Raw genomic sequence first — 24,811 nt, forward strand, 5'->3', positions numbered from 1 at the left:
ATATTCAGACACAAGAAAAGAGAGAGGAAAAGAGAGAAAGAGAGGAGGAAGAAGAAAAGGAAGAAATTCCAGCCAACATTCCGACGATCCGTTTCCAAATCCCAATTCCACTCACCGAGAGCATGTTTCCTATGCTTTTTGTTGCAAATTCCACCATGTGTTTAGGCTAAATTCTCTATGTTGCTCGAAGTTGTAATCTAGGCTTTGTATGGATGTTTCTACAAATGTGTTCAATGTTTATACACTATGTTTTTGGCTTATAATATAGTTTTGTTCTTTCCTTTGCTATTGTCTCTTTAACATAGTTTATGAATGTTTGATTGTTGGTATGCTATTGAATTAGAATTGTTTAGAGGATAATTTGACAGTGGATTAAGTAGGTGATCATAGTAGATGTTTATTTCTCCAGCACTTCCGCAGGAGTTTATAGACATTTAAAATTGGTTCATAGGCTATGTGTTCAGCTAATTGTGAACTATTTATCGTGTACATGTTCAGTGTATTTGATTAGGTTGATGTTTTAATCCCTTCATATGTTTCGTTGTTAAAGGTATAGAACAGTACAGTACAAGCCTAGTGAGCAACTCGAAGTGACATATTTTCCCGTTTGAAATAGTCTTCACTCATATTTTATTATAAAACTAATGCTATAAAAAAGTAGGCCTAATTTTCACTAACTTTTTCAACCAATTCTTGTATACATTTTTTAAGATTCGTGCCTCACATTAAATGTGACTTCTATTGTACGACGTAGGAAGTATTATATATGTGCCTATTTTCTTAATAATGGAATTAAATATAATTTACCAATAATAATGGAATTAAATACAGTTAACCTCCAACACATAGGGTACAATTTAACTCAACATTTTTTTTTCTAAAGTTCTTCATAAATAAAGAGGTCGACTCCCTGGAATCGTTTTACCCACCCAGCCTTGTCATTTTGTAGTAGCAACGATTTTTAACATTAAAGCAATAATATTTATTATCGATAACAAATCTTCAGGTAATTTATTTTTAATCACAAAATATAATTTTTATTTCAGACACAATAATTTTATTGACAAAAATAATAGTAGTAATTTGTATTCATACTAATAGTCATTTTTAATAAGAGTAACTTTAATTTCAAGAATACCAAATTTTAACAAAATAACGCAGTACAAAAATAGGTAGGTAACTATTTTTTGGGAGTTTATAGTTGGATACTAGTATAACCATAATAAAATACACTATATCCTTTAAAAAAAATTCAAAAATTGAAGAAATTCCTTTTTTAATTGACCAGATGAAATTCCTCTTATAATTCTAAAATAAACGTGAAATGTCTCTGAACTTATAACCTAATCAAATTTAAACTTTGTTTTGATCTAATGCAATAAATGCTAGAAAGATAATTTAAGCAGGAATTGGGGATGGGCACATGCTCTCATAGTAGAACAAAGTCAGGTAACTGATGTCGTCTATGCATTTGTTGCATTAGTTTTCTTGTTTTTGCAGGAATTAGGGTTTATTTCCTCCATTTTGTTTTGTTTGATTCTGTTGTACGGTACTAATGTAAATTGTTTTAATCAAGATATTGAATGCTTGTAACTTTATTCTTCAATGTTCTAAAGATGGAAATGAATTGATATGGTGTGTACCATATCCACCTTTATGTGAATTGAGAACTAAGGCCGAAGCTAAATTAAATGTGGGTTTAATTATAGTAGTGATTTTTAATTTGGTTTTATCGAACTGGAACTGTTCTTTAAATTTTCATCAAAAGTTATGTGGGTACAATCTGTTAATTGGTTGCTGTTTGCGTGACTGCAATTCAATTAATGGTTGAATTAGGGTAATGGTTAGGGTTGGAACTTCTGTATCATATCATGATCCCCCATCTTTAAGTTGTGTATTTACTTTATTGAGGGCGTTCGTGTGTCGATTTAACATGATTATTACGATTTGGTTCCAGTGAGTTATCTCATTCTGAATTGTTACTTCTGCTTCTGAATTGTCTTGGTGCAGGGATTGTCAATCTGAGGAGCTAAGTTCATATACTCCAGTCTGATATGTGAGTCTATTTTTTCATTCTTAGATCTTCTGCCTTGCAGGCCTATACGGTCCTCATTGCTAATAAATCTGTTAAGACTCGATGGAATAAACTTAGTATCATATGTCATGGTAGCTTCATAGTGACCCGTAGCGTTATTCTTTTCAATTATCCTTGTTCAGTTTCATATATATATAGAAGGTATACTAAAATTGAAGTTCATATCAGTACTCAATCTCTTAATCTCAAATCTCAATACAGCCTTGTGCATTCTGATCATGTGGAGTTCTTGAATTAATGAAGCTGCATTTGCTTTCAAGATATGAGTTATTTGTTTGTGTAGTAGGTAAGCAAGATTTGGAAAGTGCTGATCTGTGTTAATTGGCTTCATTTTCATCTATGATCTTACTTCTGAATATCTTTCGACTCTTGGAATTTTTCTATAAATTCAGCTTCTAAATCAAATATCTGTTTGCCCTAAGATAACTAGCTTCAAGTAAATTGGTCACTATTATTTGGTAGCATCAATTTATAAGCTCTGAGAACAATGGACTTTCATCTAAACTGTGTCACTGTTTCTCAGTGGTAATGGGCACAGAACTTGTTGGACCTTGCATCAAAGACGACAGTATGGAGATTTCAATTCCCCCTGGTTTTGAGTCACTTGTGCCCTTCACTTTAAAGAGGTCAGAGGATAACCAAGATGGCAGTTACTCAAGCTCTGGCAATGCTTTTGAACAACAAAGAGTGGACTTTGACAGTAATGATGATTCGAAAGCTATGAAGTCCGTTAGGCGTAGGGTTGGTATAAAGTACAGCCAGTTTAATCACAGTTCTGGTGATGAACATGAATCTCAGCAGGTTGATCTAGTGTAGTTCAATGTGAGATATACACTTTCTATTCTATGAATCTATGATATAAGCCATATACTGTCTACAGGTGCAGCATGTCTCGAGGCACCAACTCCCCAAAGGGAACATTCGTGGGTGTGAATCTTGTAAGAACTGCCAAAAGGTAAGTCTCTCCAAACCTATTTATTTCATTCCTAAAGAAATGTAAAGTACAAGCAGTTGAGATGCGATCATGCAAATACTTATTGTGCAACTACATGTGAAAAGTTTTCCTCTCATATCATCCTTAAACAATTAAGCTTACTATATAGCTTAGGTAATAGGAATGTTAGGGCCTAGGGATGCTCAGCTTTGTTTCCGGCTACAATTTTTAAGCTTCATTGCTTCAAATGCAGTTTACTAGTATATTGTTTTTTGTAAATGGTAATGATTTTAGTATGACGAATGATTTGATATTTAGATATTATATAGTTGGAATATGAAAATAGTTTTTTTATATCATTAGCAGGCAGTGGTTCCAAGTATTGACTAGATTATCACTATGTGCTGGTGATGTTTCTAGTCGTATGCTTCTTGACCTAATTGAACATTTAAACTTCCTTTTTAACTTGCATCCTACAAACATAAACATGTTTACATGAATTTGTAACAGGTAACTGCACAATGGAATCCAGAAGAAGCTCACAGGCCCGATCTCGAGGAGGCTCCTGTGTTTTATCCTTCTGAAGAGGTCCTTATTTTCCCTTGAATTTCTTATTAGCCACATTTTCCAAATCTCAGTAACTGTAATTGGATGTTCTCCTTGTTGATTTTGATATTTACCATGCCGTTCAGTTTGCTTTCATACTTTCCTTATGATAGTTCATTATTATAATTATTATTTCTGTCTAATAGGAGTTTGAGGACACCTTAAAGTACATTTCTAGTATACGTGCTAAAGCAGAAATCTATGGTATTTGCCGCATAGTACTACCTCCTTCATGGAAGCCTCCTTGTCCATTAAAGGAGAAAGATATATGGGAGAAGTCCAAGTTTGCTACTCGAGTCCAAAGGATTGACAAGCTTCAGAATAGGAATGCAATGAGAAAGATATTGCAAGTTAATCATAATAAAAAGAGGAAAAAGAGAAGATGCATGAAAAATGGATTTGATAATGAAACCAATAGTGAGGAAATGAAAATCCCAGATGAATTTGGACTACACGAGGCTGATAGGTTTGGCTTTGAACCTGGTTCAGAATTTACCCTGGATGCGTTCCAGAACTATGCCGATGATTTCAAGGCTCAGTACTTCCGTCAAAGTATCAATGCTTCAGACTCAGGAGGTAATGGCTCAGTGCTTCAGGGGCACGACTGGCAGCCTTCAGTAGATAATATTGAGGGAGAATATTGGCGGATTGTGGAGAGACCGACTGAGGAAATTGAGGTAATTCGACAAATTTTCTTGTGCTGCTTTTACTGTTTTAGATAGAATTTTTCTTGTGGGTGTGAAACTTATAATCTATGAATTGAAAGTCTGATTGTTTAGCTTTCTCATTAGGTGCTTTATGGAGCTGATCTTGAAACAGGAGTATTTGGCAGTGGATTTCCTAAAACTGCTAAGCAAGTTAGTTCAGCTTCTGATATCAAGTATATTAACTCAGGATGGAACTTAAATAACTTCCCCAGGCTTCCTGGTTCTGTTCTCTCATTTGAAAGCAGTGATATATCTGGTGTTCTAGTTCCTTGGCTGTATATAGGGATGTGTTTTTCATCGTTTTGTTGGGTAAGGACTGCCTTCTCTTTATAGCCCGGAGTATTACGCTATGATTTGTTTTTTCTTACAGAGAAATTTACCTATGTTGAACATACTAATCTCTTGCATTATAGTTCACATTACACTCTTTTACTAAGAACTTGCTTGTATGGGTAAGCTCAGCCAAAAAACTGAATTTGAAAATAAAGACATAATTTTCTTCATGGATAGAACTGTTTGCCTTTTCTCTTCTTTCTAGAGACACTTTTGGCAGTTTGGATTATCAATATTGTATATATTTGCCCTTACGCTTGCTTAAAATTTTCCAGTGCTTAGAAATAGGTTCAGCATTATAAATGGTTATTTTAATTGATATGGGACAATCTGTTCGCTGGTTCCTGTTGGCCATTAGTGCAAAGTTAATGTTCTATGGTAATTCTGGCCTTCTTCTATTCCTTACTCTTGCATTGTTAATTGTTAACAGCATGTTGAGGATCACCACTTGTATTCATTGAATTACATGCATTGGGGAGCTCCAAAACTGTGGTATGGTGTTCCAGGATCAGATGCCCTAAAACTGGAGGCAGCCATGAAGAAACATCTGCCTAACCTCTTTGATGAGCAGCCTGACTTGCTTCATAAGCTGGTATGATCTATAATTGCTCTTGAAGATATAGAGTTAAGAGCCGAGCTATGGTTTTGAGTTGTAGTCAGCAGACTGTCATCACATATTTACATGTTACAAAGAAGTAGTGTTTTGTAAGAGTTAATCCATATTATTAATTACTTCAACAATGTTAAAGTTGCTTATCTGGTGAAATATGAGCTACTGGTTTTCCTTTGCATGGAGTTCAGATGTCTTTTTATGTTTATTCGTTATTTGTTGAGGTTGATTGCTTCTGAAATCACAAACTTAGCTATAATTTGTTTTTCTTTTGAATTTCAATTAGTGAAGAAGGTTTTTAACATATTGCTAAACCCTAACACTACTAACATGAACTCAGTTTGCTGCAATTTCCCTCAAATGGAAATTCAGCCAACTTAAACTCTCAATGACTGGTATTCTAAAATATGGATACAACATTTTAGAATATAATTTGGCTGAGTTTTGGTTTTGAGGCAAGTTTGGGTCTATAATCCAATTGTCTTGTAAAGGCAATCAATCCAGTCACTGGAAAGTAATTTTACTGGAAATAATCTGTTGTAGGAAGACTCTACAGTTGTCGTTATTCAAAGATTGGTTTCTTGTTGATAATTAAATTTGAACTGATAAGGAGTTGCTCATTCTGTAGCTATCCCATATTTCGACGATGAGTGTTGACATGCAATAACTTAAGTTCAACTAATATTCAATATATTTTGCAGGTCACTCAGCTTTCCCCCTCAATCCTAAGATCTGAGGGAGTGCCTGTTTATCGGTGTGTCCAAAATGCTGGGGAATTCGTTCTGACATTCCCTCGAGCATATCATGCTGGATTTAATTCTGGCTTTAATTGCGCTGAAGCAGTTAATGTTGCTCCTGTTGATTGGTTGCCTCATGGACATAATGCTATTGAGCTCTATCGTGAGCAAGGCCGAAAAACGTCCATTTCACATGACAAACTTTTGCTTGGTTCTGCTAGAGAAGCTGTGAAAGCAAATTGGGAATATAATTTAATGAGAAAGTCAACTGCAAATAATTTAAGATGGAAGGATGTTTGTGGAAAGGATGGGATTTTATCTAAAGCGCTGAAGGTTTGTTCAATCACTTGGTTATGGTTGGCTATTGTATGCATGATCGAACTTTAACATTTTGGGGTTTGGTATGAGTTGCACTTGCAAGTTAACACTATTGAAACGTACTAAGAACTGAAGAAATTTTATTTTGCTAATTATATTTTGAATTTGTTAATATGGCTCTGTTATATTACTGCAAGTTTCGTTGTTCAGTCCCTTTATGTTCTGAAGTAACAAATGTCAAGGGACTGCAATTAACTAACTAGTGTAATTTCCAAAAGAGAAATATATTAACTTACAAACTTTAAGTTTTTTTTTTTTTTTTTGCGGAGGAGATGGTGTTGCATTCGTTCTTGCAATCTGCTGAAGATAAATATTGTGTTTTGATATTGTCAAGGATTAAGTATGTTGACTTTGGTCGTTGCTATTGTTACTCTGCTTATGTACAATAATGTTCTCTAGGTCCTAGGAGTAACCAATTGCCTTCTAGATGGTTTTGGCACATCATGGGCATTCTTCTTAGCAAGAATGGTTTCATTAGATACAGATCATTAAATGAAGTTTCATAATTAGGGTTTCTTGTGAAGTTTGGTTTCTGTTATTCATATTATGATTTGAAATAACTGATGGAGTTTTTATATTATGGCTAGGCTCGTGTTGAGACTGAGAGGGTCAGGAGGGAATTCCTTTGTAAATCCTCAACGGCACTGAAGATGGAGAGCACTTTTGATGCTACTAGTGAGAGGGAATGCAGTGTATGCTTGTTTGATTTGCATCTATCTGCTGCAGGTTGCCACCACTGTTCACCTGATAAATATGCATGCTTGAACCATGCAAAACAGTTATGTTCATGTTCATGGGGTGCTAAGTTTTTCCTTTTCCGTTATGACATCAACGAATTGAATATCTTGGTTGAAGCTCTAGAAGGGAAACTGAGTGCAGTATATCGGTGGGCAAGACTTGATCTTGGGCTTGCTCTAAGTTCTTATGTCTCCAGAGAGAATAAACAAGTACCTGGGGTGAATGGTAAATTATCACATGCCTCTCAAGGACTGGCAGTGAAAGAGATGAGTTCTCAAGTCACTGTCCTATCTTCAAAAGTGCAGAAAGGCCAAGTAGATGGAGCTAAGTATGTTGGCAGCCCAAACTCTTCTCCAAATTCAAAGCCACCTGTAGTGGAATTGTCTCTGCAAAATACGAAGGCAACAAACTCACATTCCCAGAAAGCTGAGGTATCCAGTCTTTCTCCGGATTGCATGAAAGAAGACTCTTTGCAGTTAGCTTCCAGATACAAGGCCTCGTCAAACCAGATTCCATCCACAAAGGAAAACCTGGCTTCGGAGAAACATGAAGCAAATCCATTGTCATGTCCTGGCAGTAACGAGGTTGTGCTTCTGATTGCTGATGAAGGAGGTGAGCCAAGTAATGAACCTTCTGTTGATAAGGAAGCATCCGACAAGCATACAGTAAGAATTCAGAAGCCAGTTTGCCCTGAAAATATGACTAGTTCTGGTCATTGTGTTGACAGACCAGCCTCAACAACCTCCATTGCTGGCCCTTCTGCAATGCTTGAAAGCATGAAGAATGGTTCTAGTTTAGAGGGGGTAAAAGTTGAAGAGTGTGCAGAAGGTGAAACATGTTCTGGTACCAGTCCTCATAGTAGCCCTCTCTTTAAAAACATCATGCCCGGTACAGATTCTAGCAGAGATGTCCCAGAAAAGAGGACTGCCAATGTAGATGGTAACCACAAACTACAACAGATTGATGAAGATAAATCATGTAATGGAGATAGTAAAAAAAATGTGGAGTTAAATGTTGATTCAGGACCAGTTGACAGCAGGTTAACTGTGTCGTGTAATCAGTCTGGCTCCCCAAATATCATGGACAGATATTATCGCCAGAAGGGGCCTCGTATTGCGAAGGTAGTTAGAAGAATTACTTGCAATGTTGAACCCTTGGACTTTGGAGCTGTGTGCACTGGAAAATTGTGGTGCGACAGTCGGGCTATTTACCCAAAGGGTAAGTGTTGTCAAATAATGCTACGTACTTGTTTTTTGTCGCTGCTTTTATTTTTTTATTGAATCATAATGAATTGTCTCTCGGTTAATTGCAGGATTTAGGAGTCGAGTCAGATACATAGATGTCACAGATCCATCTAACATGTGCTTCTATGTCTCCCAAATTCTGGATGCAGGACAAAAAGGACCTCTATTTATGGTAATCGAATTTTATTCAACTTATTTTGAAGTCCATTGCGTGCATCAGATCAGATTCAAAAGCATTTTCCGCTGATATGATTTCATTTCTAATTTGTTGGGCTTGTAGGTTTCTGTGGAGCATTCTCCTAGTGAAGTATATTTTCATGTTTCGGCTGCCAGATGCTGGGAGTTGGTTCGGGATAGAGTAAATCAGGAGATTGCAAAACAACATAAGTTGGGAAGACCAAACCTTCCCCCTTTGCAGCCTCCAGGGAGTGTGGAAGGAATGGAAATGTTTGGCTTTTCTTCTCCAACAATTGTGCAGGCAAGCCCTTAAATTAGTTCCGTTTTCATGAATATAAATGATGTGCTTCAGTTTGAAACAGGCTGTATAATCTGCTATGATTCTTGACTCACCACTCTCTCTCTCTCTCTCTGATGACGCGTGATTCTGCCATTACTAATGCAGGCAATTCAGGCTCTGGACCACAATCGCGTGTGCTCAGATTACTGGAGATCGCGGCCTTTAATGCATATCGCTCAGCAATCTCAATATGTAGGAAGTAGCAGAATGAAGAGTGAAGATGAAGAAGACAGGAAAAGGAAAAGTCATGCTGCTGTTGAGAAAACACTTGACGGCCTACTAAAGAAGGCGAGCTTGGAGGAACTTCAAACCTTGTACAGTATTACTCAAAACAAGAATCCCAATGATGAGGAGCAAAGCTTATTGAACCGGCTTCTTAATGATGTGATTCACAAGCACCCGTCGTAGACTTGCCGGGGGCTGTATGTATTTGTAAATGCTGAGCTCCATTTTAGGTCGCCATACAGGTCTACTTCAGTTTTTACCATATAGCCCAAGAGCAGGATTTGTTGGCGAACTATTTTTGTATCTCATTCATTCCCGTGCCAATCATAGTAATTCCATTCTTTTAGTCGACAGTTTTTACTTGGAAATTATGGTATTGGACACTCGATTATTAACATTTACAAAACCTGAAATTTGTTCCTCTGTCTACTAATATACCTTTTGTTCCTTTCTTGGACCAGGGTGGTCTTGCAGCTCACTCCCTGACAGGCTAATTGAATTTTTACATTTTTGCTCAAAGTTTTTTTAAAAAATCTTTCCTTTTGTTTTATTACTTCATCTAATTAATTTGTTTTAGCCAATTAGCGGTACATGACCAAGTATTTATACACACACACGGGGCTAGAGTATAATAACTCATTAAGGCTTGTTAGTCCGAAAGTATTAAAACTATTTAAAGGGGAGGAAAGAACTATCCCACATCGAAATTATAGAAAAGAAGCCTCCCTATAGGCTATAGTAATATTTATAACCTAATTTCAAACTGTTTTCTTATATTATTCCAAAATTATTTACTGTACATAATTTTTTGAAATTCAATATTTTTTTTGTTATAAATGTTAATCATAATATTTTATATAGTTAAATTTTTACTTAACTATCAGTGTTATAAATAAAAAGGTGACAATTTTTCAACTTCAGTGAGTTCACATAACTAGAAAATTTCTCATATCAGTTCTATTGGAATATCTTAAACTAAAAACAAACTACGATAAAGCAAGGGAGCTTAGAATGTCATCACAACGTACTGAGCATATGAATTTTACAAACAGATTAACCTAGTAGTTGTTGGATAACATAATTCAAAGTCGGTCGATAGGAAATCAATGTTTCATCTTCATTGTTCTTAACTATCCAAACATGCTCTGGTGAAGTCTTGTTGGTGGAACAGATGGAGTGGAAGAGAAAGAGATGCATGACAATAGCAACCGTAAGTTGCAGGAGCAGGTCATATTCATTCAACAAGGTCACAAGGATACTAAAATACGCAAGATTATGGAACTATAAATGACTCGCGGAGGGAGTGCAACCAACTCATTTCGCCATTTTCTTCACAAACTCAAATAATTTCTTAAAATCCATCTCAAGTCAAAATGAGACTATAAATGCCGAACAAAGTAAGTACAACTTAACAAGATAGTATTTCATGCATATATGAAATTAGAATTGATATCTTAGCCATAGTGAGTGCAAGCTATACTTGTTGATAACATGACAATGTAAAATCGAATAAAATAATTGAATTAAGTACTATAGCCGAAAAAGCAGTAGACATAACAAAGATAATCAAGAAAAAAAGATAAGCTTTTTGAGAGAATAGGTTCTAGCTTTAAATCACAACAAATACACAACATATTTCCTTTTTATTTTGATTTGTTTGGGGTCAACTTTGCCGAGTTCCAAAATTTGAAATCATATACAGAAAGCTGAAATCTGTTATTTTCCTCAATTGATAGGCACTGATAAGTAATAACAATATAACTTCACCCACCACATAATTCTCTGCCCTAGTGAATGCCACCACCAACCACAAATCTGAAAGTGTAGGAGCTCATCGGTAGTATGAGGCTAGAATGTAGAGCATGAGCGCTGATGATGCAGTTACAAGCAATTCCTGAAAAACCATAAACCGATGATTTGTAATTTTCTCGAGCACAAGCATACATAATCATCTAAAGTGTAGGAAAAAAGAGTAGTGGACAGATATAGTCTCGCAGAAAAGCATAATCAGCAATAAAAGTTCAAAATTAATGGGCCGGTCAAATGCCAAATTTCTTGCATGCATTTTATTATTGCTCGACCGCTATCTATATGTCATTCACACAATGAATTGAAGATGTTTCTGACATAGTGCATATTAGAACATGAGATTAAGTGCCACTCTGAGATGGAGTACTATATAACACTAGAACACATTAAAAAAATATTATCATGAGATTTTGAGTTCAAAGGAATTCAATCACAAGTATACTAATCAATACAGGACGGAGTGGCTATTACCTGGTTGTTGTACAAGAAAACAGGTACAAAGCCAGCCGCATATTCAATCACATTTAAAACACCAGTGTAGCCCTGCATGTTTACAATAGAGATATCATACAGTAAACTATCCCCCGTGAATACAGTTGAAATTTTATCCATAGGAACTAAACTACGAAACGCGCATGAGAAGACGTCTAAGCTTTCAGCGACCCACTTAACAGCGTTATATATAATCATAACTTGGATTGTTCCACTTACCAGAGAGGCAAAAGCTAAACAGCCAAAAACCAGTGAAAGAGATCGGAGCAGCCTTTTACCCATTCTCAACATCCTCCCTTCATCCTCACCACCTTCTTCCTGCAGTAAACACAAGTGTAGAGAGATCACTTATTGAAGATAATACTAACATTTCCAATTAGAAAAATTGAAAATTTTTCTTGAAGAAAAAGCCATTAAATTTCAGCGACCCTTACACTAAATGTCGGAGATGAGGGAGGTTCAACTGCTTTTAACTTCTCAAATATCCGATAGACAAACACAAATGCCAAAAATTGCAAAGGTTTGTATTCAGCATATCGCTTGATAAATATCCAAGCTGTCTGCAGAATGAGCAAGGCAAATGATCTATGTAACTGATGCTTCTCAAATGCACAAATATTGCACATAATTATGACACCTGGCACTTTATCTTTTTATTAATCCAATGCAATAAAAATCCTAAAGGCAGAGATGTTCTTGTTTTTCCAGGAGCCATTATTTCTGCAAGCTTAGATGGAAATTCCACGTACAAGTTTAAAAAAATGACATGACAGTATCCCGTCTCTAAATGATTTTGAGCTATACCTTCATTGAGATCAACATTTTCACATATGGAGCAGGGCTGAAGTCATAATAATTGAGTCATTGACCACACTTGCATACATAACATATCTTCAGGCAGTATCTTAAGCATGTTAGAATTTATAAAGAACATAAGACTTAAAAATTCAATTTCTAAAAGTGATATCTGACATCTTTCTCATTAATCTACTGGAATACTGCTCCAAGAAACAATGACAACAATACAGGAAAGATGAATTGAAATAATTTTTTACTTACAAAGACAGCTGATATTGCCATATTGATTTGAATATCTTTGGTCTCAGATTTGGTAAACCTGGACAATGTACCACGTAAGATCTTTCACCCCAAAGGCAGAAGGAAAAAAAATACAAATAAAAGGAGTTTGCAAAGGGCTGAAATAGAAATGTCAAGAAATTCAGAGAATAGTTCTAATTCAGACAAGAATATCAAAACTAGCATAAAAATGATTTATTCAATTCAGTGGCATACACACAAATAGATGAACCATAGAATCTCAGAGATGAATTTTATGCATCCATCATACATAAACATCTGGACTGATACAAAGTTCCTTACGACAAAAATTTGATTAGTAGTACTAGCACATAGGGCATCAGAGTAGCTGCTACCTATAAGGATAATAAAGACTTGGCGACAGAAAAGAACTAATTCCATGGCAGCATAACAACATTAATTTCCACAAGTGCTGACTCTCAATTAGAAGAAATGCATACCTTGGTCCCCATGGAATGACTGGCAGTTTATCAGCATACTTTATATCTTTTGAAACCTGAAATTCAAATATATAAGAATGACGATCATGCAGATACATTTTTATAGAACTACCTTATTGTTACTGGACACACTTGAAGCACATTTGTTGTGCGCTCAAAACAAAGATTGCTCTTTTAATTCTTTAATCTTTAATGAAGAGTTGAAGAAAAAATTGTTATAAAATGATTATACTACAAGAAGAATCAGAAATAAAGAAACGTCAATATCATGCCAGTCAAAAACAATTTCAAACCTTGTTAACATGATGAAGCTTAGTGCTAAGGAATGAAAACTATGAATAATAAGATAAGATACTACCAGTTACTTATGATCTGTAATTTTCTCAGTGTCTAGGTATTATCGAATTGATTCACATTTCCAATCCAATGGAAGGGATATTAATTCACGTTAAATTATTTGCGCTTCTTACGAAATTAGTAAAAAAATACAGCCTTCAGAACAGTAATGAACCGATTCATCTTTAACCAAATATAGTCAACGCATCGATGAAAACAGATACCATAAAAAGATCTTGGCATACCTTAAATGAACCGAATGTTTCACCATGCTTCCTTTTCGTCAACTGAGACATCATGATTTTGTCATACGCTTTTTCCAACTACAAATAGTTTGCGAACAACGATAAATACCAAACTTCAGCAACATACAATGCTTAGCAGAGAAACAACAAATCCAATTTTAAAATAAGAGCGTAATTAGTAAGTCATACTTGAGCAGCTGCAGCTTCATCACCTCTCCTCTCGGCATCCTTGAGCTTTTTCTTGTAAGCTGCCTTGACCATATCAAATCCCTCAAGAGGGTTTACACCAAGAACCTACAAAAATTGATGAAGTTGCTCAAACAAACCCATAGCTTTTACTGTGGCGCAGAAATCCCGCTCGGGGTGGTATCGAGAATCACATTCACCAATAACGGTTGAACAGAAAATAAAAATTACAAATTACCTCATATGGGTTTACATCGCTGCTTGAACCAGAACTTCCGGCGGCAGAAAATGCCGCGCAAATCAATCCTTTGCAGCTCCGTTGCTGCAATGTAGAAAACCTGAGGAACCAAAACACCCATTTTCATATTGAAAAGAAGAACAATGAGAAGATAAGGAAAAAACAAAGACGATAAAGCTGCAGTCCATAAAATTATCATCAATCACCTAAGAAATGTAGGTTGAAGCGGAACTGAACGGGATTTCAGAAAATGATTAGTGGGCAGAAATTTAGGGGTTTTGGAGCATTGGATTAAGGACAGGGCCATCGATTTTCAGCGGAAACAACAATCAATTGAACAGGATGACATCTGGTTAGGGTTTTGTTGGGTTTTGCGCGTTTGGCAGTGATGATTGGTTTATGTATTTGAATAAATAAAGTTAATTCGATTTCGAAGACATAACGTTCGCGTGGCCTAATGGATAAGGCGCTCGCCTCCGGAGCGGGAGATTGTGGGTTCGAGTCCCATCGTGAACGTTATTAATTTTTTTTCCCCCTATGATTATTTACTTTTTATTTTACAATCTGAAAATATCAAATTTTATGTAGTTACAGGATGTGGATCTCAATCTGAACTTAGTGCAGATCAATCAATCTCTAGTTAATTAGGAGTACTTAAAAAATGCAACAAACAAATACTACTTGCATTTATTTGGACATTCCCAACATGAAATAAACTTATTACACACACAAAGGCTACTATATAAACAACATAACAACTTCAAGTTTATTTGATCAAACATAAGTAAAATTATGTAAGCTAATGTTTCTTCTCTGATATCTTGTAGTGAAATCCATCTGGAAATCTGATGATCGGCGACCGCACAATCTTGCCTCCCTTTACCAATTCCCATCTAACCAAAAAATAAAGAAGCAATTTGGATTCAAGATCAGAAAACTCAAAACATTTTTATATGTTGAAATCATGCTTCTCTTTTCTTACCTGTACTTGGTGACCAAAACATGCAGAAAAGTTGCAATAAGAACTCTACTGTATTCTGCACCAGCACATTGCTTCATACCAGAACCAAATGGCATGAAACACTTTGACACGACGCTCGGTTGAATCTCCTGCATTCATGCTCTAAATAAGTACTGTACTAGCTAGCCCACAATCTTGAAATTTATGTTGACAGAAAAGATCTAACCTTCCATCGCCATGGGTTGAACTTAAGTGGATCCTCAAATTGGTTGGGGTTCAGATGAAGGCCGGCCGTAGCAATCATGATCACCCATCCTTGAGGAATTGTGTATCCTATATTATTCATTTATGAACAGTTAGCATAACATGGATATCCATTATTGAGTTATTGTTTATCAGATGAGTCTATATACCGTTTACTGGGATATCTTTGAGAGCGCGACGAAAGAAGCCTGGAGCTATATTCCCCAGCCTGAGAACTTCATTGATCACCTGCAGTGTGAATGTCATTGATTTGTACTCATCCCATGTGAGGCCGGTAGCGTCTGAGTTCTCCCTCTTCTTCAAGATGGCCTCATGCTCGGCCTAATCATGGATGAAGCAACAGATTAATTAATGAATTCTCATGAGATAGATTATAAGATGTTATGCAAATGACTCACAGTGAGTTCCTCCAGAACTAAGGGATGATCAGCCAGCAACTTGAATGCTAAAGCCAATGTGGTGGAGACGGAATCAGAAGTGACAAACAAGAGGCCGAACATGAGCTGGACTATGAAGTCGTCGTTGATGAACGAGTCCGTGCTCTTGTCTTGAATGATGTGGTCCAGGAGATCACCGTGGCGCCTCTCTGCATCCGCCAGCCTCTTCGTCACAACCTCCCTCATCATCTCCCTCACCTTCTTGTGGATCTGCCAAAAACCACCAGTTATTGACTTGTACTGATGACTTTGATCATGTTCAAAAACAGAACAGTACCTGCAGACATTTGTGGTGTGATGTGCCAGGAATGTTGATGGGAAAAGACATCAGCCCTTCCACCAAATCCCTAAACATGTCGCTGATCTTCAACGGCGCATCCTCCAAATCGCCGCTGAAAATCTGGCCAGCCGCAAAATCAATGGACATCTGCTCAAACAATGAAAGATTACTCAGTCGAGTTTGTTGGTTGAATATACTAGTTGATTCATTTATAGCTCGAGAATCATACCGTTACAGCTTGACTCTTAACTTCAACAGAGTCCTGGGAAGCCCAAGTGGAGAGGACTTTCGTAGACATGGCTTCCATTTGAGGGAGGAGCCTCCCCTTGAGAGCCTCCACACCAAAGTGATTCAGTGTCAAGTTTCTAGTGTACTTTCTAGAAGACTGGCTGGCTTGGTCAAAGACCTCGGCGAAAGTGTCCATGGACCACGTGTCAGCCAGCTTCCCATCCTGGCGGAGGAGAAAGTGGTTGAACTCGGGATCTGCAGTGATGATCACCGGCCTCCCCGCCACGTTGGTTTTGAAGATGGGGCCGTACCTGATCATAATTAGCTAGTGTTATAAATGTTGAACATATATAGGAGTATAAAAATAGTAGTAGCATGTATAGATACTTTTTCATTCTCTTCTTGATGAAGGGAGGGAGGTCGAGAGAGGCGCTGGGGAGGACGAGCTGGATGGTTTCTCCGATGAGAGGGAGGCCCATTGAGCCGGGAGGGAGGACGCCGTTGCTGCATTTGGGGTTCCTCCATCGGTAGATCCAGTGGGTTGCGTAGATCGTCACCAGTGTCCCTGCCAATAAAACCAATGCTGACACTTGGTTTGAGTATAAGGAAGAAATTAGTGTTTCCATGTTTGTTTTCACTTTTCAGCTGCTACAACTTGTGTGTTTGTGTTTGTGTTTGTGTGTGTGATGAATGAGGTTTTTGAGTTGTGCTCGTTTATATAGATTTGTGTAGAGATGTTTGTCTTTGCAGGTTATGCTGTGTTTTGACATCATCTACCACTTTTTTATTTTTGTGGTGAAAAAGACAAAAAAAATTGATGTGGTTTAGGTAGTTGATAATGAGGAGCTAATGTTCTGTTATTTGTCCACTACATTTTCTAATTTAACCTCAGAATTGTAACTAGTGCTTCGTTCTCTCGAAATTTCTTCCTAGTATTAGATATGTTATAGTATTTTTTTATTACTGACCAAATACTTCTTTAATTATTCATAATTGATCTAAATTAATTCATAAAATTTACATATCCTCAAATAATATAATATACAATCATTTTATCACTAATTTAACTAGCTCAATAAATAATTACATATCTAATATTTCTAGACAAAACTACACTATCTTGGCAATAAGGACAATTTCGACATTTCACATCCTATCTATAAACATTACAATCTCAAGAGGTAATTTTATATTTTTATTAACCAAACAACATCATTAATTTAAAACCTTTTCTGATCACTATTTTAACTCCAGTTCGTGTTTCCTATTTTGAATTAACTAGTACTAGTATGTTGCAATATTTAATCCATAAAACAAAAATATCTACATTTGAGTACTTTTTTCCGAAGCCAACTAATATTTGCTTGTATATCGTAGTACTAGTGCAAGAGTACAAAAGCCTACATGTGCTAAACTTACTCAGTTGAGTTTGAATTTTTTTGTAGGCTCATTTTGTTGGTAAATCGCGTTCACCTCACACGTTCGCGTTCAAAGGTCTCGAACCATTATTAAATTTGTTTATTTTTAATTAAAATTCATTTAAAAAGTCTTCATTAAACTAGTTAGGAGTATTTATATGTAAATTCTCTAATGATCCTTTTAACTCTTAATCTCTACTATTATGGTGTGAATTTATGAGATTTGAAAAAAATGACAAATGGTGAGATTATTTATAAAATAAAAAATGATGAAAAAAATGAAGATGAATTTTTCAGAAGAATTTTTGTTATCAAAATTAAAATCTCGAGTTGAGGAAAATTCTCAAGTTTGAAGATTTACAGAGCAGACGCTGAGACGACAAGTTAGACCATGCGAATTGCCAACGCTCGAATATTATCATCATTATAATACCATCAAAATCGCTACTTCCATTTTTTAGTACTCCTAAAATATACTGATTTCAAATCGAGAGATATTCCCTCACTCCCAAAAATTTCTCAGATCTTCTTCATACTTTGCATCACTAATTCGATGTCGACTACGTGTAGATTAGGGTTTATTTGTTGGGTATTAATTGTATCGATATTGCTTGGATTTGATGGAGCTTTGGGATCTCAGAATTCAGATGAAGCTTACGTCACGCTTCTCTACGGTGATGAATTCCTGCTCGGCGTCCGAGTCTTGGGTAAGTCGATTCGGGACACGGGTTCTAACAAGGATATGGTTGCTTTGGTCTCTGATGGAGTTTCCGACTATGCTAAAAAGCTGCTTCAGGTCTGTCTTTGTAAACTAGATTTTGCGATTCGTTTCTCTGGGTCACTTAGGAAGTTTTCTGTGTGTTCTGGATGATCAGGGAAAAAGATTGGAGCTTTTTGTATTGCTAATTTGATGATGGTGGATTGGAATTTGATTCTAACAGCTTCCACTTTCTTTTGTTTTCCTTTCTTTGATAATCTGTATGCTTTCTTGCATGCCGGAAAAGCATGTTAATGAGATTCCTTACATTGAGTTTGCTTGTTGAGACACTGGCTATCTAGCATGAAGTTGAAGAAATATTGCTGTTTTGGAGTAATACTATTCTTACTCTAGATAATCTCATGCGTTGTTCTTTTTCGACATGCAGGCTGATGCTTGGATTGTGAAAACAATTAGTTTACTGGAAAATCCCAATCAAATACGCCCAACAAGATTTTGGGGCGTCTATACGAAGCTTAAAATATTTGACATGACTGACTACAAAAAAGGTGATATTTCTGTCGCAAGATTGAGTAGAGTAGATAGTGAAATTTTGGAATGAACTATGCTTGAGTTTACTGCTGTTGGGGTTGAAATTCAGTTTGGTGTTGCGGAGAATCTGATGCAATTGTTGTTAATCCTGTACATTTTCCTCTTTACATTTTGGCAGTGGTGTACCTTGATGCTGATACAATCGTAGTGAAGAACATTGAAGATCTTTTCAAGTGTAATAAGTTTTGTGCCAACTTAAAGCATTCAGAAAGATTGAATTCTGGAGTGATGGTGGTTGAACCATCAGAAAAAGTATTCAAGGACATGTCGAGCAAAATAAACACAATGTACTCTTACACTGGAGGTACGACTCAGTTATAATATGCTTAATATATTGTCTGATTTGCTTGTATTTGTTTTTCTGAAGAAGGGCCTTCCTGGTTTGCTTCTAGCATTTCCATGGTATGTTAGGTTAATCTTTAATTCTTCCCCATGATTGAAATGGAACCTGATATGGCAGGCTATGCTTATGAGTTATTTCTGTGCATCCATATGAAAAATGTTGAACTTTACCATATACCCCATATGGATTAATCTGACACCTTTTCGGTGTTTAGTTTGATGGTAATGTTTAACTTTGACATTTCCTACTAATTTGTCTCATCATTTACTGTGCAGGTGACCAAGGATTTCTGAACTCATATTTCCCTGACTTTGCCAATGCACGCCTATTTGATCCTCAGGCTTCCCCAGAGGAAATAAAGTCTAGACCCATACCTCAAATGGAGAGACTTTCTACTTTATACAATGCAGATGTTGGTCTTTACATGCTTGCTAACAAGGTGTCATTCTTTACCTCTTATAAGATGCATCTTATGCTTATGTACGGCGCCGTATCTCTCTATCTCTCTCTCTCTTACTTTTTTAATGTCTAAAACAGGGTTTGGCAACATTTAAATACTATATATGCTTATAAACACAAGCTGCTTCTTGAGCCTTGCTTGAGGGGTCTTGCATCTTTCTTTGTGTTTAAGTATTAGTTTTCCATTTTCTCTACGGGACACTACAGCGATGGATGACCTCTGTGTTACCCATTGCTGTTTCCTCCCCACTCTCTAAGGAAGTACTCCCTTGTCCCCCATCTTTTGTCCACTTTTGCCATTTTCGTCCGTCCCCCATTTATCGTCCACTTTCACTTTTTACCATAAATGGTAAGTAGGCCCCACATTCCACTAACTCATTTCACTCACATTTTATTATACAACTAACATATAAACATGGGACCCACATTCCACTGACTATTTCAACTCACTTTCTTTACATTTCTTAAAACCCGTGACCAATACAAAGTGGACTTAAAATGGGGGACGGAGGGTGTATGACTTTTCTGTTTTGAGGGATGGATTGAGAGTTTATCTCAAGTTTAAATATTTCTGCAGATACTATAAAATTTGAAATATAGGTTTAATGGCAAGATGGATATTTATTTATAAGCAATGATTCTGTACTATTTTACAATCCCTACGACCTTTGGATTGAATCCATTTTACATTGAGGAAATAGAATATGGAGGTTATATTCTTTTCAAGTATTTTGATCATCGATAGCAGATAAAGGTTATTGGGTCTGAGAGTTAATTTTATGAGTTCTTTGTGGTAATCTAGAATTCCACATATGGCTGAGGTATAATTTTGGGCATTTGCTACCTGACATCTGAGGACAGATAACTATGTATATTTGGACAAGAAGTGCTGAGGGGACACTGGAAGTGTATACCTAATGAAGAGAAATAGTGTAATCAATGAATTTCTTGATCGAGAGCAGTAATATATTGTTGCATGTATGGTTGGGTTTTGCCTGGAGTCTGGTTTCCTGGATGCCTCTTAAGTTGTTTAAAAGACTGAAACTTTTCATATTTTAACACGCAATCTTCTTTCCAGTGGATGGTAGATGAGAAAGAACTCCGTGTTATTCATTACACACTTGGTCCCCTTAAACCTTGGGACTGGTGGACTCATTGGCTTGTTAAACCTGTTGATGTCTGGCAGGTACTAATTCTGTTTCCCATTCGGTAAATCATAAATGGTTATTGCTGTTTTTGAGTGACCAGTGACGAGATATTTTTTGTTGATACTGCAGAACGCTCGGGTAGAGCTTGAGGAAACTCTTCCAGGAACTGGAGGGGGTCAAAATCCAAATGAAGATCTTCTAGTCAAATTTCTTATTCTGCTTCCACTTGTATTCTTTGGTTTCTGTTATTACCGCTCATCCTCACAGGTTAGCAACTTTGATTTTCTTCATTTTGTACAGATCTTCTTTATCAGAATTATTATGGCTGGAATTTTAAGTTTTTAACTCTAATATATTACTGCAGACACGACCATTGATTGATCATCTCAGAAACCTGTACTATAAGTTAAGATCTGGAGGTGTAATTGGTTATTCTTCTGTCACTTCCACCACCATCAGCTCAAATCAACAGGTATGCTGTGGTCGCCACCTTTTTTGAGTAATTATTAATTGCTTATGTTCTTTGGATTAGAAAAACCGGAATGTTGGATACTGAATGTGCTGTTATCATATTCATGTCCTATTTCTGTTGTGAAAAACACGTCACTTATAGTAACAGAAAAATAAATGCATAGTGGACCATCAAATTTACAGTGAATTGTTGTTCCTATCTTTTTCTGAAATAAATCTGGATTGGGAGAATTTCAATAGCATATTCAGACTGAGCTCCAATCTCTTGACTGTGGGGGTTTAGAGTAGGTTCCTAAGCAAGTTCTATTTTTAACTATTCAATTAAAGAATTGTTTTTATTTATTTAAGCTTTTTATATATTATTAATTTGATTACTATAGTATTATTTAGGCTCTTCTGTTGATGTTGAGGTTAGTAGGAGTTTCCTCAATTCTTTCTCCATTTTTATTGTTTTCTTTTTGGGTTGGGGGAGGCTTGAGGCATTCCCAAATCCCAGACACTGAAAGTGGGAATGTATTATATAAATTCACGATTACTGCCCCAAGGCCATATCTTTTCGAGATAGGAGGCTAAATAAAGTTCTTAAAACAGGCTATGGAGGTGGAGACCGTGGAGCTACATTTTCATCCATGATTGGAGAATGAAATGTTTATTGATCATATTTATCCATCAAAATCAGACAAGATTTATATCCTCCTTTATACAAATAAAAATATAAAGAAATGAAAAAACTACAAGAGGAATACATATATAATGCATAGTTTGTTACAGTTATCCACATGATCCAAGCTGTTGGTTGTATGCGTTTCATGTTAGTCTAATTCTCGTATCACTTTTAAGCATGATATTCAACCTTTTAACTTTCAGTGATCTGATATGTTTTCTATGAAAATATATGGAAACACAGATTCCTAATGCAGCTCTGGGCAAAATTCCTACTTTTCTGGGTGCAATCTCGGTGGTCGTTTGCTTTATGGCTGCTCTAGTTTCCCTTGCACTTTCATTTTCTATTGTGCCTTCACAAGTTATGCCATGGACTGGTTTGCTCCTTGTGTATGAATGGACATTCACAATATTCTTCTTATTGTTCGGAAGTTATCTATACATAATCCGTCAATGGGGAAAGCATGTGGCCCGTCAATCATCTTTCCTTTCACATCCTGAATCTTCAGATTATGATTCTGGAAAAGGTATATTTTACTTCAGGAAGATTATTATAGTCGATCCTGTTTGCATCTTGCATCTTCAGATTATAATAGTTAATGTTTGGTTCTTATTAGGTCATGTGCGACAATTGTCATCATGCGATGTTTCTACTTGGTATTATGGGTTAGGGATGGCATCTCTTGCCCTGGCAATTCCTCTGCTACCTTGTTTCCTTGGAATTACTGCTCTATTTATGAGGTATTATATTGCCTCCCCTTGCTCATTTAGATATATTTTCACTATTCTAACCAAATAAGTTGTGAAGAAAAAGAGTATCCATGCAAATTCACAATATGGGGAAAAACATTTTTTTTTGGAATTTGTAGATAAAATATAGTAGATCACTGTGTATATCTTGGTGGATGGACTATGGAGGGATCAGTCAGAAATTTTCTAACATATATCCCATAAAACAGTGACTAGTAAAGATGGATGACACCGTTTTTCCATGATGGATGAATTATGCAGTTGGTAAAAATAATTGTGGGATATAGCCTTAAGGCTATATACATCTTAAAGGCAACAAAAAGAAACACATAAATAAACAGTTCATTTCTGTAGAAATGTTGATTGAATGGACTCTCTCAATCCTACTTGATGCCATGAAGTGTAGTTGAAGGAATTTCACAAACTCGCTCTTTATTCATAAGAATAGTTTGCAAGAATTGAGCTATCACTAAAAGATGCGAATAACTCATCCCTGCTGGACTAACCAAACTAGGATTACATGCAAGACAGTGCTGTTGCTTGTGACTTCAGTCAATTCAGCTTGTGTTGAAATTTGAAAAATACTTGAGATACTCAGTAGCTTGATGGAACCTACTATTGCATGTTTTCCAAGTGAAGGGTGTGAGTTTTTCTTCATTTTGTAATATATGCATGCATACCTTGTACAGGTTAGGTTTGATGGTAGCAGTAGGCATTGTGTTGGCATCGTTTATGACATGTGCTTCACAACACCTTTCCATGAGAGCATTTCTGAGAGGCATTGAAGACAGGGGGGATTCACCCAGGACCATCCAGAATTTTTGCTCTATCTGCTAGTCTGCCCCACTAATTTTGTTGTAAGCTAATTAGCAACAATTAGCTAGTCTTCTTATTCTTCTTCTTCCTCATCTCTCTCTCTTTATAATTATGTGTTTATCATCTGTAATTTATGGCTAAAACATTCTTTCAGTTGTATATTGCACAACCTTTTTCATTGGAGAATTAATTACCTTTGACATGAGACGTATGTAGGGCTTATTGTGCTCGTATTGTATCATGTTGGTACCAGGACGCTCGCCTTGTGCTGTGGTACCAACCGTGTCTGGTATGATAAACACACGCTCGCGTTGTGTTGTGATATGAATATTGAAATATTTATGTATTTAGCAGTTTTGGGTTTGTAGTTGTCGCTTGTCATATCTCATTTTGTTTTTGGATAGCTGTACATGATCAAATAAGGTTTGAGATAGATTGTGTTTTGCAAATATTATTATTGTTTTGTGAATTCATTACTAGGTTGACATAAAATAGATTGTTTGCTGTATCTCGTATTGTTTGCTGAAGAGTTCAAGAACCGAGTTACTTACTACTATAAACAAACTGGTTTTTGAAAAAAATTCGGACTGAGAATCATAGTTTATCCATTAACTCCAAAATTTGCTAGACAAGTGTCGTGCAGAGATAAGAATATGTTTTTATTTGATTGTGGTGACAGCACACCTAGTTTATCTCCTTAGTTTATCCAAAATAGAATCATAACTTTTGGACTAAAATTGATTATTTTATTTTTGAATAATCTTTAAGTTCTGAATTCTTGATTGATATGGGACTATTGTAGGTTTTGTTTTATTCAATTTTAGTTTTTTGGTACTAGTACAAGTGTGCAACTATGATGTATGGCTAAAGTTGTTCGTATAGGAAAAAAAAATCAATATATGGAGAAATAACTAAATACAGGTAACTAAAGCTGAGGAATCATTTTAATATAGAGTGATATGATTCTTCAAGCTAACATTATACTACTACATCAATAATAATAATGTTGGAGAGCTACAAGAAACAGATACTCCACAATAATTTATCGAAAGGCCGTCACGTTTTATAGGGTCACTATCAATATCAATAGTTTTTCTTATCAAATAATCATAGTATACATTATATAAAAAGGTGCAGTAATATATGAGTGATTAGAAAATAGTATTGCTCCACTAGAAAAAAAAAAGGAGTTAGACAATTGTTATATATCATAACATGTGGCTTATTTTGAAAGTTCGCCGCAACTTTTGTAATATTTGAATAATAGTATCACCTTAATTCGTATTCGTATCCGTA

At 36.0% G+C, this 24,811-nt stretch overlaps 4 protein-coding genes and 1 non-coding gene across 6 annotated transcripts; 3 read left to right on the forward strand and 2 right to left on the reverse strand.

Moving 5' to 3' along the window:
• The first annotated feature begins 1,336 nt into the window (after positions 1–1,336).
• Positions 1,337–9,584, forward strand: LOC125222267 (putative lysine-specific demethylase JMJ16). 2 transcript variants are annotated; one of them, XM_048124785.1, is made up of 14 exons: positions 1,337–1,449; positions 2,011–2,056; positions 2,297–2,381; positions 2,619–2,896; positions 2,976–3,050; positions 3,540–3,617; positions 3,782–4,312; positions 4,427–4,651; positions 5,106–5,267; positions 5,987–6,355; positions 6,988–8,356; positions 8,451–8,554; positions 8,663–8,860; positions 9,005–9,584. In XM_048124785.1, the coding sequence occupies exons 3-14, from the start codon at positions 2,333–2,335 to the stop codon at positions 9,305–9,307; spliced, it is 3,741 nt and encodes a 1,246-aa protein (XP_047980742.1). In that variant the 5' UTR covers positions 1,337–1,449; positions 2,011–2,056; positions 2,297–2,332; the 3' UTR covers positions 9,308–9,584. The 2 variants fall into 2 exon arrangements, with proteins under 2 accessions (XP_047980742.1, XP_047980743.1); XM_048124786.1 differs by lacking the exon at positions 2,297–2,381 and having other exon boundaries at positions 9,005–9,470.
• A 1,106-nt stretch (positions 9,585–10,690) lies between these two features.
• LOC125219035 lies at positions 10,691–14,334 on the reverse strand. Its single transcript, XM_048120883.1, has 10 exons — positions 14,175–14,334; positions 13,969–14,068; positions 13,734–13,838; positions 13,545–13,622; positions 12,964–13,019; positions 12,485–12,542; positions 11,860–11,985; positions 11,645–11,743; positions 11,405–11,476; positions 10,691–11,018 (listed from the first exon to the last, which is right to left on the reverse strand). The coding sequence occupies exons 1-10, from the start codon at positions 14,273–14,275 to the stop codon at positions 10,956–10,958; spliced, it is 858 nt and encodes a 285-aa protein (XP_047976840.1). The 5' UTR covers positions 14,276–14,334; the 3' UTR covers positions 10,691–10,955.
• Positions 14,335–14,411: 77 nt separating this feature from the next.
• TRNAR-CCG lies at positions 14,412–14,484 on the forward strand. The gene has a single exon. It is a non-coding gene; the product is annotated as a tRNA-Arg (tRNA).
• Positions 14,485–14,767: 283 nt separating this feature from the next.
• Positions 14,768–16,764, reverse strand: LOC125218473 (cucurbitadienol 11-hydroxylase-like). Its single transcript, XM_048120145.1, has 8 exons — positions 16,526–16,764; positions 16,140–16,449; positions 15,908–16,057; positions 15,592–15,840; positions 15,343–15,514; positions 15,156–15,262; positions 14,951–15,078; positions 14,768–14,861 (listed from the first exon to the last, which is right to left on the reverse strand). Exons 1-8 carry the CDS (start codon positions 16,762–16,764, stop codon positions 14,768–14,770), a joined length of 1,449 nt encoding a protein of 482 aa, XP_047976102.1.
• A 1,148-nt stretch (positions 16,765–17,912) lies between these two features.
• LOC125223074 (inositol phosphorylceramide glucuronosyltransferase 1) lies at positions 17,913–23,882 on the forward strand. Its single transcript, XM_048126036.1, has 10 exons — positions 17,913–18,352; positions 18,702–18,822; positions 18,984–19,169; positions 19,484–19,647; positions 20,746–20,853; positions 20,945–21,082; positions 21,180–21,287; positions 22,194–22,476; positions 22,567–22,690; positions 23,389–23,882. The coding sequence occupies exons 1-10, from the start codon at positions 18,110–18,112 to the stop codon at positions 23,534–23,536; spliced, it is 1,623 nt and encodes a 540-aa protein (XP_047981993.1). The 5' UTR covers positions 17,913–18,109; the 3' UTR covers positions 23,537–23,882.
• The last annotated feature ends 929 nt before the right edge of the window (positions 23,883–24,811 follow it).

The sequence above is a fragment of the Salvia hispanica genome, chromosome 4 (assembly GCF_023119035.1).
Source record: "Salvia hispanica cultivar TCC Black 2014 chromosome 4, UniMelb_Shisp_WGS_1.0, whole genome shotgun sequence".
Taxonomy (NCBI): domain Eukaryota; kingdom Viridiplantae; phylum Streptophyta; class Magnoliopsida; order Lamiales; family Lamiaceae; genus Salvia; species Salvia hispanica.